Source organism: Vulpes lagopus, chromosome 6 (genome assembly GCF_018345385.1).
Source record: "Vulpes lagopus strain Blue_001 chromosome 6, ASM1834538v1, whole genome shotgun sequence".
NCBI classification, from domain to species: Eukaryota; Metazoa; Chordata; class Mammalia; order Carnivora; family Canidae; genus Vulpes; species Vulpes lagopus.
This window is the reverse complement of record NC_054829.1, coordinates 122,298,021-122,313,579: the sequence shown is the minus strand read 5'-3', so window position 1 is coordinate 122,313,579 and position 15,559 is coordinate 122,298,021. Positions and strand designations below refer to the sequence as shown.

The window sequence follows — 15,559 nt, the reverse complement described above, 5'->3', positions numbered from 1 at the left end:
AAATATCCCTTCCTTAGACAGCCTTTCCTTGATGCCCAACATCTTTTTCTCATTGTTCTATACCATTTGCTTCATAGTATTATACTTTCTGAAATTACTTCATTTATTTGTTTACATATATATTGTCTGTCTCCCTCTTCTACAGTGTAAACTTTATGAGGACAGCGGCCTTATCTCCCTTACTTACTACTGCATCACCAGTGCTGATTATAGTACTTAGTACAGCTTATATTAGGTGCTTAATGAAGTAAGTCTAGGACTCTAGAAATACAGTTTAATAAAAGAAAACTGAATGAGTCACCAGCAGTTGAAGCTCAGCATGTCCTGACTGTATTCACAGTGTTTGGCATATTACAAGCATTCAGTAAATATTTGTTCAAAGAATGAATCAGTGGAATCTCTTAGATTCTATCTTGGTAAAAACTATGCTATCTTTCCCAGTGGAACTTCTTGCTTACTGTCACCATCACTCTAGTTTAGACCTTTCCTGCCTCTGTTTCATTTATTATGATCTATTGGTGAAAGAAAGAGAACCATCACTCTAGTCCATGTTTTTTCACAAATGCCACATGTATATTCCTAAAGTATAGCTCTGGTCCCATTATTTGAGTGCTCCCCATTGCACTTAATATAGTTCATTTAACTTGTTAATTGAGCCACATTGTAACCTCTTATCACCTTTCCAGTATTATTTTCCATCTTATCTAAACATGTCCTACGCTTTCCTCCCTTCATGCTTGTACTTACTCTCTCTAGGAGCAGCATAGTGCCCACTAGGCTCTATCCCAGCCAAATCCACTGACAACTCCAGTGCTCAAGCCCTGCCAGTTGCAGGAACCCGCAAAATGCAGTCCCTTTCATTTCCTAAGCCAGTGGCTTTGGGGAAATGTTCTCCTTGTGTGTTCCCCTGTGTACTCCTCTCTCTCGTCATTCTCTGTGACCACACCCCACCCCCTCTGTAGCACCCATGATCCGTTTTTCCCCTAAACCATGTCTCTGTATTTCCTACCTTTTTCCATGTAGCCTCTTCTCTCTTTTTAGTTGTAGTTTCTTCTGTCAGTCTTCAGGTCAATTTCTGGGGTATTTAGGATAATTTGATAGTTATCTAGTTGTGTTTATGGGATAAGACTAGTCTAGGGTTCTCCTACACCTGTTCCTGTCTGCTAATCAAATCCCAGAAATTTTAACTTGACAAGGAAGTGTGCCTGGAAATGAAATATTATATATTTAAAAGTATTCCTTTTAAGCAAAAAATAAATACATGAGTAGTAATAACATTAAAGTTATTAATATTTATTTCTTTATCAAATGTGTTTTTCTAAAAAAACCTTTTTGACATTTATAAAAGTACATGTATCTAAGACATTTGCATGTAAAATAGCATAAACATAGTTATTAAACTTCATAAAATAAAATTAGTGTTATTTTTGTTAATTCCTTTAAAGGTTTCACAAGTTTTAATATTTGAAAGGACTGACAAGTTTCTGCAGAGTGTACTCACACAAGACTTTTATTTAAAGGCAAAAGATACTATGGAGTTAAAAAAAAAAAAAAGCATAAGCAAGCATAGGGCTGTGGGTACAGGTAGCATTCAACCACAAGCACCCCTAGAGTCTTTAGACAAAGACATGCTTTGTCTCCAGATTCAGCTATCAAGATTTTTTTTTTTTTTTTTTTTTTTGCCCCTTTGCTAACATAATCCATCCCTATTGTCTACCAGTACCAGGTGAAAACCATTAGTAGACAAATCCTGTTTGGGAGTTACCAGGTGAGATTCAGACTTTAAGCAGCACATCATAAATACCACTTTTCATTTTTTGGCTAAGAGTTAAGGCTATATAGTCAAGCATCCCCAAAGCTTTCTCAGCTGTAATCTTGTAATCTAGCTATAGCACATAGTTTTTGATGATTTTAATTCTAAAAAAGGCAAAATTATAATAGTTTGCCTTTGCATTTATATAACTACAATAAGGCTTATTACAGTGTTTTAATATGCATTAACTTATTTGAACGTTATGTTAATTTGTGAGCTATGCAGAAAAATTGTTCTTAATCTTTATTTTATACCTACAGTTCTGAGACTCAGGTTAAGTGATTGGCCCAGTTCACGTGGCTTTTTTGGTGGTGGAGTAAGGTCCAGAAGATAGACCTTACAACTTTTATTCTAGAATATTTTTTAGTATTTCATGCCAGAAGTAGAAAGAGCTATTTACTTCATTTCTATCCTGTGAAACTAGGTAGGAAAATACATATATAGTGTGTGTTTATTTTTCTCCCAAACATAGTTTTTTTGTGTTTTAGGGAATATCATAACTTAAACGCTTTCAGAATATTTTCCCTCTAATGACTTAACGAAAAAAGTCTGAAGACCAGTGCTGCAATTTCTTTCATCTATGTAAAAGAGATTCAGTTTCAAATGAGAAATTCCATTGTTCACAAAATTATTTTTCTAAGATTTTCACACATGAATATCAAATTGGATATGCAGGATCTAAGTAAAATATTAAAATATAAGCTGTACCTGTTATTCTTTATCTCCTTTCCTTTTATGCTTTTTCATTGATTTATGACATATTTATCTGTCTACCATATGCCAAGTACTGTTCTATCTCCTGAGGATTTAAAATTAGTAAAATGTGATTCTTGCCTTTAATGGTCTTATATTCCATATATTTTTTTATAAACTCACAATTCCTCAAGGGAGTGTTTCTTAATAATGTATAAAATATTATGTATTTTACATAATACAGACTGGCATTATAGACTGACATTATAAGGTCTTTTGCCTAGGAAAGTGAGGGAAGACTAGAGCTGAGGAGTCTTGAACTGATAGGTCTTAAAGATTTTCAAGGAATGTATCAGATAAAGGGGAAGAAATCTAGTCCAGTCAAGCATGTGAAAAAATAAGACAAGCTAGACAAGCATATGTTTTAAGAAACAGGGAGTTACTGCTCTGTTATACTTGAAATATAAATTATATGAAGGGAATTGGCAAGAGATGAAACTCTTTGAGGCCAAATGATGACTACCCTTATATTAACAGAGGACTCTGTTTAAATACCAGTTTCATTACTTAATTTGTGAATCCCTGGGCAAGTTGGTAAATTTCTGTCAACCTCACTCTCTTGATTTTAGTTTGATATAATAATCTTAATTGTACTTAATTCACAGAGAAAGTTGATTATATTAAGTGAGATCATTCCAAACCATTTAGGACAGTTTCTGTTACCTAGTATCTGGTACATTTTAGCTACTGTTAGGTTTTTATTTCCTACTGTTTTATGCTAATCAGTAATGTAATTATAAATATTGTTAGAGAGTCAAAAGTAAATCAATTAATATATATGTTAATTTTCACCAAATAATTTTCTTAATTCGACAGCACTAATATGATTGACTTATAATACCTACATAAAATATAATTAAGCAAATATGGGCAGTTCCTACAGTAAAGTAGCTTTGTTCCTAAAAATGTATGTTTTTTACATAATCCAAATGTTTTATTTTTTTTTTAATCCAAATGTTTTACACTCATATTTAATGCTTAATTGGTAAGATATTAAAAATCTTTTTTTTTTTTCTGTATCAGAAACTCTTATTCTAAAATCTTTTTCTGTGGGGAGTCAAGAAGATAATGGAACTTATTTGATACTAATGGAACATTAAAAAAAACTTGCTGTTTTTGTCCTTTACAACTACAATTTCTGAAAAAAGTAACTATTGTACTATCTTGAATCAAATGTTTGAATTCATTAGGTTAAATGGTTATAAAATACATACTTCTGTTATTTAAGGAAGAATGATCAAGAGATTGAAGCTTTAGTTCATTTTCATAGAAAAACCAGTCAGTGATACTTCTTTAACTCTATAAATTCAGGAAGTTATAAACATAACTATATTCTGCTTAGTACTGTCATTCTTTTTAGGCAGTTATTAAGATGATAAAGTACTTTTTCATGAAATAGGAATCATTTGAGTATGAAATATAATTTATCCAAATATTAATGACTCCCACTTTATATGCCTGCCTTTTGCCTATATTATTCCTCTTCACTCTCATCCACATGCATTTTATTAGTAATAAGGGAATCTTTCAGTATCTACCCCTTAGATCCACTTTTAGGTGCATGAGTTAGTACTGATTTCACCAAATTTAAATTTCTTTTCTAGCTTTTTAAATTCTTTATGGTCTATGAAAAGTGTTTATTACTTTACTTTCTATTTTAGGCAAGCCAAGTTAGATCTGAGAGTTGCAGCAGCAAAAGTAGAAGAGTTAACTAAAGTGACTGAAAATCTTCAAGGACAAATGCAAAAGAAGGTATATTCCTATCTCTAAAACAACTGGAAGCCTATAGCTTAGTATTCTATGAATTTTATTATTAAACTATTTTGGATTAGGTATTAAAGAGTGTTGCTGGAAAACAAAAATCATTTTATTGCCCTCTAAATATAAAATTTTAAATTGGAAAGCTAAATTATAATTTTGGGTTTTTTTGGGGGGGATTGTATATTTTTTTATTGGAGTTGATTTGCCAACATATAGAATAATTTTGGAAATAATTTTATTTCAACTTACTTTATCCTGAGTCCATAAAACATTGTAATCATTCCTAAACACATAATTACTAAAAGACATATTAATGCATGATTGAGTTTGATTAATTAGTAATACACTAGATGAAAAGAAGCATTTAATACTACATTTTGTGTTATTTGTGTAAATACTTATTGGCATAAGAGACTTTTTTTTATGTGTATAGGGTCCATTTGAGGCAGATGTCAAGGAAAGGTCAGGGTTTTAGTTTTTTTTTTTTTTTTAAAGCTGTTATTTATTCATTCACGAGAGAGGCAGAGACACAGGCAGAGGGAGAAGCAGGCTCCGTGCAGGGAGCCCGACGTGGGACTCCATCCCAGGTCTCCAGGATCACACCCTGGGCTGAAGGCGACACTAAACTGCTGAGCCACCGGGCTGCCCAGGGTTTTAGATTTAGATGGATCAAATTATCAAAAATTCTAGCTGTGGTACTTACTAGCTGTATAACTTTTCTAAGCCTTATTTCCTATTCTGTGAAAGTTAATTATAGATTTCTAATAATGGTAGATTTGTGAAAGGCTTATGTAAAACTTCCCATAGATAACAGTTATAAAACTTGGATACATTCTTTAAAATACTAGAACACACCCAAAAACAGAAAGATACTGAAAGAGGTTTGAATTTTAAGTTTTTGATTTCTGACCTGGGCATTCTCGCCAACCCCCATAGCTGTGCCTTCAGAAAACAAAGCTTTAGATGGGCTTACTTGGCCAAGATCAAATTTAAGGTGGGAAAAGCAGTTGAAAATTTAAAGAAGAAATATTGGTAGCAAGAGAGCAATAACAACAACAACAAAAACCTGAGAGAAACCTGAATTCTGAGAAGAAACTCTGACCAAATCCATGGCTGACAGCCAAAGTATGCATATGAGAATGGGAGAGGGAGGTCAGTGAAAAAGTAGGCAGAGACCTAAATGAAATCTATTCTAGAAAGATAGAGCTTTATGGAACTATATATTTGAGTTTGCTGCTTTTTATAATTGAGTGCATTCCTGAAATGTGTGCTATTCAAGCAACATAAAGCTGAAGCCTTAATGTTTGAAGTATCAGAGGGCAGGGCCCAAAGCAGGCCGAGCAGCTTGAAATTACAGGGAAACTTACAAAAGCGACAAAATCACAAAGAGGATGAGCCCTACCCTTACCCAAACTTGACCAGTCATCAAAGTATATAGGCACAGGAGAACTTTCAGGAAGCCCGGCGAAAAAAGCAACTGTGGAAAGAAATAAGAACTGATTACAGATGGCAGCTGCTGCATACTATGGGGGAAACATTCCAGAGTTTGAATCAAGGCAAAATGATTGCCTCCTTAAGCAGAAAGGCAGTAATCCTCAGGAACAAAACAGAATCCAAGTAACTGCAGTGCATTATCTATATTATCTATTTTTTTAACCAAAACTTCCTAGACAGGAAAGTGTGACTGATGGGCCTGGGGTGAGGGAAGCAGTCCATAGAAATTTACTCTCAGCAGACCTAGTTCTTTAATTTAGCAGGCAAAAGCTTCAAATAAGCAGTTATAAATATGTTCAAGGAATTGGGCACCTGGGTGGCTCAGGTCATGATCCTGGGGTCCTGGGATCAAGCTCCTTGAGCAGAGAGCCTGTTTTTCCCTCTCCCTCCCCCACCCCCCTTGTGTTTTCTCTCACTGTTTCCCTCCTTCTCTCAAATAAATAAATAAAATCTTATTAAAAATTATTTAAAAATTTTTTTAAAAATGTGTTCAAGGAATTAAAATTATATTTAAATTAGAGTAAAATAATGTTTCAGTGATGGAGCAGATAGAGAATTTTAGCTGAGAAATAGAAAATAATTTTAAAAATAGAAATTCTGGAGTTGGAAAGTATAGCAACCAAAATAAAAATTTAATTAGTTGGGCTCAAGAATAGATTGGAAAAAGCAGAAGAAAGAAGCAATGAACTTGAAGACAAATCAACAGAAATTTTCCTAGCCAAAGAACAGAGTTTAAAAAATGGAAGAAAAATGAACAAGACCTCAGAGATCTGTGAGAAAATACAAAGCAAGCCAACAGAAACATAATTAGAATTGCAGAAGCTCTTCAAAGAATGCCACAGGAAATTCTTTATGTTAAAAAGGAAAGAACACCAGACGGTGACTTGGATATAGGAAGAAATTAAGAGCAATAATAATTGTAAATATGAAATAATTTTTGTACATATATTTTCTCTAATTAATACCTTAAAAGATATGACTGCTTTAAAGCAGAACTGAGCAGTGTATGTGATGGATTTTTTCTTTTTTTTTTTTTAAATTTAAATTCAGTTAATTAACATACAGTATACTATTAGTTTCAGAGTTAGAGTTCAGTGATGTCTACCTAGGTGGTGGATTTATAAGGCATACAGATGTAATATAACAATGACACTAAAGACTGGGATGGTACATGGAGATAAATACAATGCTGCAAGGTTCCAGTGTTTTCTCTGAACTAAATACTAATTCTGAATAAATTGAAATTGAGATGAGTTAAAGATGCATATTATAATCTCTAGAGCCATTACTAAGAATAATGCAAAGATATATAACTAAAAGTCAATAGAATTAAAATGGCATGTAAAAATATTTAACACAACAGAAAGCAAGAAAGGATAAACAGGATTTTTTCTAAAGGTGATACAAATCAAACATTAAAAAAAAACACACCTATTTTTTGGAAGCATTGTTATGTCAGAGAAGAAATATCCTATGATTATAATAGGATGCTGTAAAACCAAGTTAAAAGAGCATATTCTTAAGGCAGATTATCTGTATATAAATCCCTGCTGTGTTTTGTTAGGTTCGCACTATAACAAATGGTTTGCAATATTGGTAGAAATTTATATGCAGTGACTTTCGACTATTGTTTTTCTAATACAAAATTGATAGTGACATTCTCTTCCCCCTTTTTTAGTATATGCATGATTTATTTCCAAACTGTTAATGGTTATTTATTTTCCTTTTTAGCTGTTTAAAAATTCAACTTTACTATTTTACTAGTTATAAAAGAGGTGCATGCTATTCACAAAAATGCAAATAATATAGAAAAATGAAAGAAAAGCACAATATATATACAAAATATATAATAGAGATATGCAAGATTACCTTGCAGTCAAATTCCTAGGAAATAATCACTGTTAACAGATTGTTTATAGCTTAAAGACCTTTTTTCTGTATGTATGTATACACATACATGTTTAAATTTTTTTAATGTAAAATTCATACCGTAAATACTATGCTATAGAATTTTTTTTTAGTGAAACATATTTCAGGGACAGCTCTCATACTTAGATATAAGATCTAGTTTTAAGGACTTGATTAGATAATGCTGTATTGGTATCCGTTCTTTAAACTTACATATTAAATCCCAGAAGGATGAAGACTTTATAGAATAAATTCTTTTCTTTATATGCTGTATAATGATGTATTCTATTTTCACATACTCAAGCTTCCAGTTTCTTTATTTTCTAGGAGGAAGAGATGTTGTCTGCCCAAGGAAGAGAAGAAGCATCAGATAGGCGTTCACAGCAGTTACAATCTAGTATAAAACAATTAGAAACAAGGTAAATTGTTAAGTACATCTAGCTTTCTCTATAAGCTTGAAAAGATATTCCACATTGGAGTTTCAGTTGATGATATTTTCTGAAATATGTATTTTGTAACTGCTAAACAAAGTATAATCATAGATTTAAAATATGATTTTTTGGGCATTATTTATTTTAAAAAATCACAGTATATCAGTATTTTGAATATATATTCAAAGATAATTTCTGTCTTTACCTTTTCCCCAAAGCAGGCAAGTGTAGTCAATCCCCAAATCAAAAATGTTCTTTCCATCTTTCAGCAGAAAAACAAAGGGATAAAAATTCTGCAGAAAAACTATCTTACTAAGTAGGTACACAAGAGAAAAAAATACTCAAGAAACCATTAAAGGTGTTTTCTTTGGAGTCTTTTGAAGCAATAATTTTCAGTTACCTTTGAAGGTCTGGACTACTTTTTAAATATATTCTGTAGGTTGTCTTTAATTACTATTTTAATGTAAATGTGCACTAAAAAATCTTTTGTTTTTGTTGTTTCCTAGTCCTTGTTGAATGTTCCCGTAAAAGATTTAAAAACTGTCATTTGTAATCAAAGATACAGTGGCCATAGACCATAAATTCATTTCATGATTGACACCTGGAAATTCTACTCTGTATGATTAGAATCTTTTATACTCAGAAATAGTCTGCTGATCTGAGCACATTAAAAATTGAGCTCTCAGTTCTACTCACAAATCCATGGCTAATTTATTGTCCGGAAAACAAGATGTTTGATTTTGTTTCTTGTTCTTCAAAGTATTAATAAAAATAATTCCTTTCCTCATGGCAGGTTGAGAACTAATTGATTTTAACTACTAATTTGAGACTCTGATGAAAAGAGTTGTAATTTTTAAGTGCTGGGGTCTTAGGGTTTTTTTTTTTTCATTTTTCTTAACTTTTCAGCAGCTGATTGATTTGACTGTACTACTGCTTTCCTGAACTTCTTTGTGTTAACCTTAGAGAAAAAAGTCTGGGTGTAGCTTGTCATTTCTATTATCCTAGTAGCCATTCTATGCTATGAAAATAAATGCTAGAGACTTAAAACAGTAAACTCTGAATAGTGAATTTTCATTCCTTTTGATTCTGATAGTATTGAAATATAAAGAATCAATCAACAGTGCTTTGTCTTTTTAGTGTTGAAGTTTGGAGTTTTTTGTTACTGTTGTTTTAATTTTTTTTTGCCTTCAGTATGAAGCTATAATATAACCTAACCAAATAGCTCTCTAAGAAGAGATCACTGCACAATCTAAGGGTATTTTTTAAAAATCCAGGGACACCTGGATGGCTCAGTGCTTGAGCATCTGCCTTTGGCTCAGGTCATGATCCTGGAGTTCTGGGATCCAGTCCCACATCAGGTCCCCTGCAGGGAGCCTGCTTCTTCCTCTGCCTATGTCTCTGCCTCTCTGCCTCTCTGTGTCTCTCATGAATAAATAAATAAAATCTTTAAAAAAAAAAAAAAAGAAGAAGAAGAAGAAGAAGAAATAGTAGTAGTCTAGTATGCAGCTAGCCGCCTCTGAAAAGGAAATTTTACATTGGCTGCCTTTTAGAGCTATTAAACTAATATTGTTACTATTATGATAAGAAAAGGTTATAAACTTTAAAGTTTAAAAAAAATCTCTTGTATTTTTATATATTTTTATATAATTTGTGTTTTTAGGTGTAAGTGTATCCTTTCTGATGGAACTGCCAGAATTCCATTTTATTTTGGAAAAGTTTTGTTTTTAATGGTCCTCTCTGTTCCATAAAATCAGACACATTTTGGCCTCAATGAATGCTTGATATTGCCATTATTAAAAATTATTATTTTTTAAATTATTATTTGTGATCCTTTCTAATGCCATAAACACCTAAGAAGCATAAGTCATTTCCTTCGTCTTTCAAAGTAAGGATTCCCCCTCTCCCCCTTTTTAGATGATTTATAGACCCTGGGAATTACCTCCAGAGAATGACTGTTGTCTCTGGGAAAGATTTTGCTGGTTTGTATATGCTCAGCTAGTTAAGGCAGAAGTTAAATGAGTAGAATTGGCTTGAACTACCTCTTCATATTTTTAAATTTGGTGTTTCTTTTAAAAAAGGATATAGGACTAAGATATCTTCATTTAGATGACTGGTGAAAAGTAAATTTCATTCTAATCATTGTTCTGCTTTTTGTTTGCTGTCCCTACTCCTAAGCATAATAGAATACATAAATAGAACACATAAATACATAATACATCTTTAATTAAAGATGTTGAAATATCTTGATTTTAAGTGGAGTTGTAGGCCATACATTAGAAATGGGTGAATGTGATTGGATAAAATATGGAGGGCCTTGGAAATAAAATAAGTCAAATTTGGGTTTTGTGTGATGTATTACAAATTCTTTATCCCAAAAAAAAAAATTCTTTATCCCAGACTACATGATGAAATTAATTAATATTGTATGAAGATTAATTTGATGATATTCTCAAGGTGAGGTTATCTGGGGGACAGGAATATAAATTGTTGGAGTAGAAAGATTTTGAGATTTAGAGGCAGAATTGCTTTGATTTCTGGTTCTAGTACATTCTGTCTGTGTATCTTAGATAAGTTAACCAACCTCTCTCAGGTGTAGTTTCTTTAGTTTTAAGTGAGGTAAGACTATATGTAGGGGACCCAGCACCAAGTTTATTATTTTAAAACTAGTCTATTTATAAGACTAACAAATGATAATGATTTTCAATGGTAAAAAATGGTTTTGGATTTTGTTTTAATCTTAATGAAAGAGAACAAGGTAGAAAGAAGATCTATAATAAACTGTCACAAAGAATAACAACAGTTTTCATTGTTGTAAAGAATAAAAGTCTTGAATCTTTTTCCACAGTTACAGCTCCTTGATTTATTATGAAATGTTTGCAGGGTAGCCTGAATATTTTTAATATTGCTACTGACCAAATTATTTCATTATTGTATCAGTTTTGTAAGGTAGTTTTCGTATGTTAGTTATAAATTAGCTTAATTAACTTTATTCATTTTTACTTTGATTTTTATCAAAGGAAAATATATAAGCATTGTTTCAAAGTCATAGTACCACAAGGATTATAATGAACAGCAGGTTCTTATAAACTATAATTTCTTCACATAGCAAGTTTTCTATGTACTTCATACTAATTCATAACTAAATTATCAAAGCTCTAAAATGCCTTTCAATCTGGTCAACCATACGAGGTCATTGTAATTACATCGTTTTCTTGAAGAAATCCATTGGTGGATTTCCATCCCCTTCTTCAAACCATTCACTAGGACTGATGCAAAAGACTAATTTGCTGTGGTCCTGGGATTTCCTTGCTATTCTGTATTGGAGCCTGGGTCTTTTTCATCCCCATGGCTACTGCTTTCTTTGTTAACTCCCTAATTTTAATGGATACCATTCTCCATCAGCTGAGGCTATATGGGACACATTTTTTAAGACATTGCTTATTTTAAAATATCTTTATCCTACTTTCAAAGGTGTATGGTAGTTCTGTTGAGTAAGAAACCATAGGTTGGAAATCCAGGTTTTAAATCATTTGTCCTTAGAATGTTGATATTTTCCTTATATTGTCTACCCTCTAACTATAGGAAAGAACTACTATGTCATTCAAAATCACAATATTTTATGTGTGAATCCTCTTTTCCCTCTGGAGACTTTTAGGATCAGCCACCCACCACCATCACCATCAGTGTTCTAAAATCGCAGTGTGTACATGCAGTGAGAATCCTTTTCCATTCATCCTACTGGGGACATTCTAGAAATTCATGTCCTTCAGTTCAAGGAATTTTTTATAGATTTTTGAATTTTATTTTTTTAAATTTTTATTTATTTATTCACGAGAGACACAGAGGCAGAGACATAGTCAGAGGGAGAAGCGGGCTCCATGTAGGGAGCCCAGTGTGGGACTCAATCCCAGGACTGCGGGATCACACCCTGAGCCAAAGGCAGATGCTCAACCACTGAGCCACTCAGGCGTCCCAATAGTTTTTTTTTTTTTTTTCATATTTTTTCTGTTCTTTTTTCTTGAACTTAAAATTAGTTAGATATTGGACTTTATAAATCGATTCCCTAATTTCCCTATCTTTTCTCTTGTTTTTCATTTCTTCATTTATTTTCTCCTTTCTTGGAAGTTTCCTTAAATTTTCTTTTAACTAAGCATCTATTGAATATTTTATAAAATAAAATTAGTAGCTAAAAGCTACTTTTATTTTAAAGAGCCATTTCTTATTCTGTTTCTTTTTCTGTAGTAGCTTGTTCTTATTTAATAGATGTTATATCTTAGTTCAGTATATTAAATAGATATTTTATCATTTTCTTCTGCTGTCATTGTCTCTATCTCTGGATTCCTTTTTTTTTTTTTTTTTTTTCTATTTGCCCGTCTTTCTTCAAATGACTGGTGATCCTTTCTATTGATTATTTTTTTAGTTTATTTTTATTCATGAGAGATATATAGAAAGACATAGGCAGAAGGAGAAGCAGTCTCCCCATTTTGAGCCAAGTACGGGACTCGATCCTGGGATCACACCTTGAGCCAAAGGTAGACAGATGCTCAACCACTGCCCCACCCACGTCCCCCTGTCCTTTGATATTTAAGAGTAAGACAACAAAGTACCTGCTTCAGCAGCACATATGCTAAATATTGGAATATAGAGAAAATTAGCATGGCCCACAGGCAAATTTGTGAATCATTCCATATCCTTAAAAACCAAACTCATAGAGAACAGACTAGTAGTTGGGGTGGAGGAAGGGGAAATGAAATAGGTGAAGGTGGTCAAAAGTTATGAATTTCCAGTTACAAAAGACATAAGTTGTAGGATGTGATGTATAAAATTGTGACTATAGTTAATACTGTACTGTATATTTGAAAGTTACTAAGAGAATAGATCTTAAAAGTTGTCATCATTAGGAAAATTATAGCTGTATATGGTGATCTATATTAATTACATTTATTGTAGTGACCATTTTACATTGTATGCAAATACCAAATCATTATGTTGTACACTTGAAACTGATAAAATGTTATATGTCTGATATATCTCAGTTTAAAAAAAAAAAAACAAGAAACCAAAAGCAGATAGGAAGCTAAGTGTGCACAAGTGGATTATGGCCAGGCAGACTTTACTGTATTATGTTTAGGCAGTAAGTTGGCTTTTTCCTTGGGCAGTTCCAATATATCAGAATCTTTCTTGGGCCAGTTTCCCCAGGGTAGAGTTCATCAGTCTTCTGCTGTGGCTTGGAGTAGAAGTGCACAAGTCTGAGTATATTCTAAAGTTGAAGAGTCTGGGAGTAATGATGTTCAATATTCAAACTTACATTCAATACCCTGGGGTTTAGTAAACCTTCTTACTCCCAACTTTACTTGAAATGACAGCCCCTTGCTGTGTAGTTTTAGTTCTATAGATCTGTGGGTTGTATCTGTATCATTTAAGTGGAAGTTTGTGTTTGGCAGTATAGTATATTCATTAGGAACGTGACTCTGGACCCAGACTGAGTTCAAACTCTGGCTTCACCAGTAACTGGATAAATAACTTTGAACATGTTGCTTACCCTCTCTGTACTTCTGTTTCTCCATCTATAAAATAAATGTAATGATACAACTATCTCATTGTTCAATAATAGAAACTTACACCCTGCCTTATAGGTTAATGATATAACCTAACTCACAGCGTTGTTGAAGATACTGCAGATTATGTTTTCCTTAACATAAAGTACCTAGCACAAAGAATGTTATTATAAGTTTTTGCTGTTATCTTTATTGTTGTCATAATAATGATACAAAGAGGGAACTTGGCCCAATTTTAGCAAGTTGGCAGGATTCTTACAAGATTTGGCTATAAAGCATGAAAAAGCACCTTTATGAGAATAAGAATAGTAGTAATATGGGATATCTGGGTGGCTCAGCAGTTGAGCGTCTGCCTTTGGCTCAGGGTGTGATCATCCTGAAGACCTCTTTTTCTGGGTACCAGGATCAAGTCCCACATCGGGCTCCCTGCATGGAGCCTGCCTCTCCCTCTGTCTGTGTCTTTGCCTCTCTCTCTGTGTGTCTCTCATGAACAAATAAATAAAATCTTAAAAAAAAAAAAAAGAATAGTGGTAATATGCCTTTTATGTTATAAAATTGTGGATATCTAGAAATTATGAAGCTGATAATCTGAATCTACTTTACTGTAACTCCACCCAACTCCTAACACCAGTCTGACTTTTCAGAACTAAGTGGTTGCTGGGGCTGCTAGACTGTTGAATGCATGTGAAACTTTAGTTGCAAAGCTTTTTCTGACATGGGTGGGTGTGAAGCCTGAATGTGAGTAGCAGGGAGTCTTGACTGAGGATTGGAGTTCACACAGTCGCTAAACAAAGCTTGCTCTTGAGAGATGAAGTTGGTACATGCCCTTCATGAATTACCTGCTCTGCCTGGCCCCAAAGAGGCCATGATAAAAACAGCTGGTAAACTAATGTTAGTAAAGTGCTATATCTCCTATGCCTCTTTGGGAGAAGTAGGAACTGCTTCGTTTCCCCCCACAAATGCTTTAACTGAAGTACAAGAGAATGAATAATATCATATATAAAAATTACCACATTAAAATATGAGAGGACTAAATTTCATTAAAAGGCAGAGACTTACATATTTTAATTAAAAATCAAAGGGGGCCCCTGGGTGGCTTAGTCTAGCGCCTACCTCTTGATTTTGGCTCAGGTCATGATCTCAGGGCTGTGAGATCAAGCCTTCGTCAGGCTCTGTGCTCAGTGAGAGTCTCCTTGAGCTTCTTTCTCCGCCCCTCCCTGCCTTGGGCTCTCTCCGTTTTTCTCTCTCTCAAAATAATTTTTTTAAAAAGAAAAGAAACTAAGGCCCAGTAATATGTTATATTGGAAAACACCTAGGACAAAGAGTAAATGAACTAGAACAAAGATCTCAAGGAAAGGAAGATGAAGAGAATCAGCTATAAATTTAAAATAAAGATTTTAATGGAACACATTAGCAAGTATAAACAGAAAGGAGGAGTGACATTCTTAATATTATACAAGGTATGATTTTATGTTAAAAAGGAGTAACAGAACAAAGAAGGAAGGACCTTATGTAATGAAAAATGGCACTGTTTTTGAAAAAAATATAACATTAATAAACCTAATTACAAGTGATGGGATAGCTAAATATGTGATGCAAAAGCTAGGAAATTTGATGAAAGGGTGATTTTGATAAAGATACAGTTATGGTCATTATTTTGGGCCATCAGCATTTCATCTCCCTTGCATATTTGGAGAATTCCCCAGATTATACTTCTTCATGAGAGCATCATCTAATTCTGTGGTGAAGTTTTGTGCATGATCCTTGCTACAAAGATTCAAACTTGATTTTCCAGCTTCCCCGTAAGTCTGTGAACTTACCAGTAACCTTTTTAATAAACC

The 15,559-nt window shown here is 33.2% G+C and overlaps 1 protein-coding gene across 1 annotated transcript in view; it reads left to right on the top strand.

The window, feature by feature from the left end:
* Positions 1 to 15,559, top strand: part of SCLT1 (sodium channel and clathrin linker 1) — a 176,835-nt gene that overhangs the window by 69,056 nt on the left and 92,220 nt on the right. Inside the window, exons 10-11 of the mRNA XM_041759726.1 lie at positions 4,228 to 4,318; positions 8,057 to 8,148. Coding sequence (XP_041615660.1) covers positions 4,228 to 4,318; positions 8,057 to 8,148 — 183 coding nt within the window. The remainder of the gene's footprint in view (positions 1 to 4,227; positions 4,319 to 8,056; positions 8,149 to 15,559) is intronic.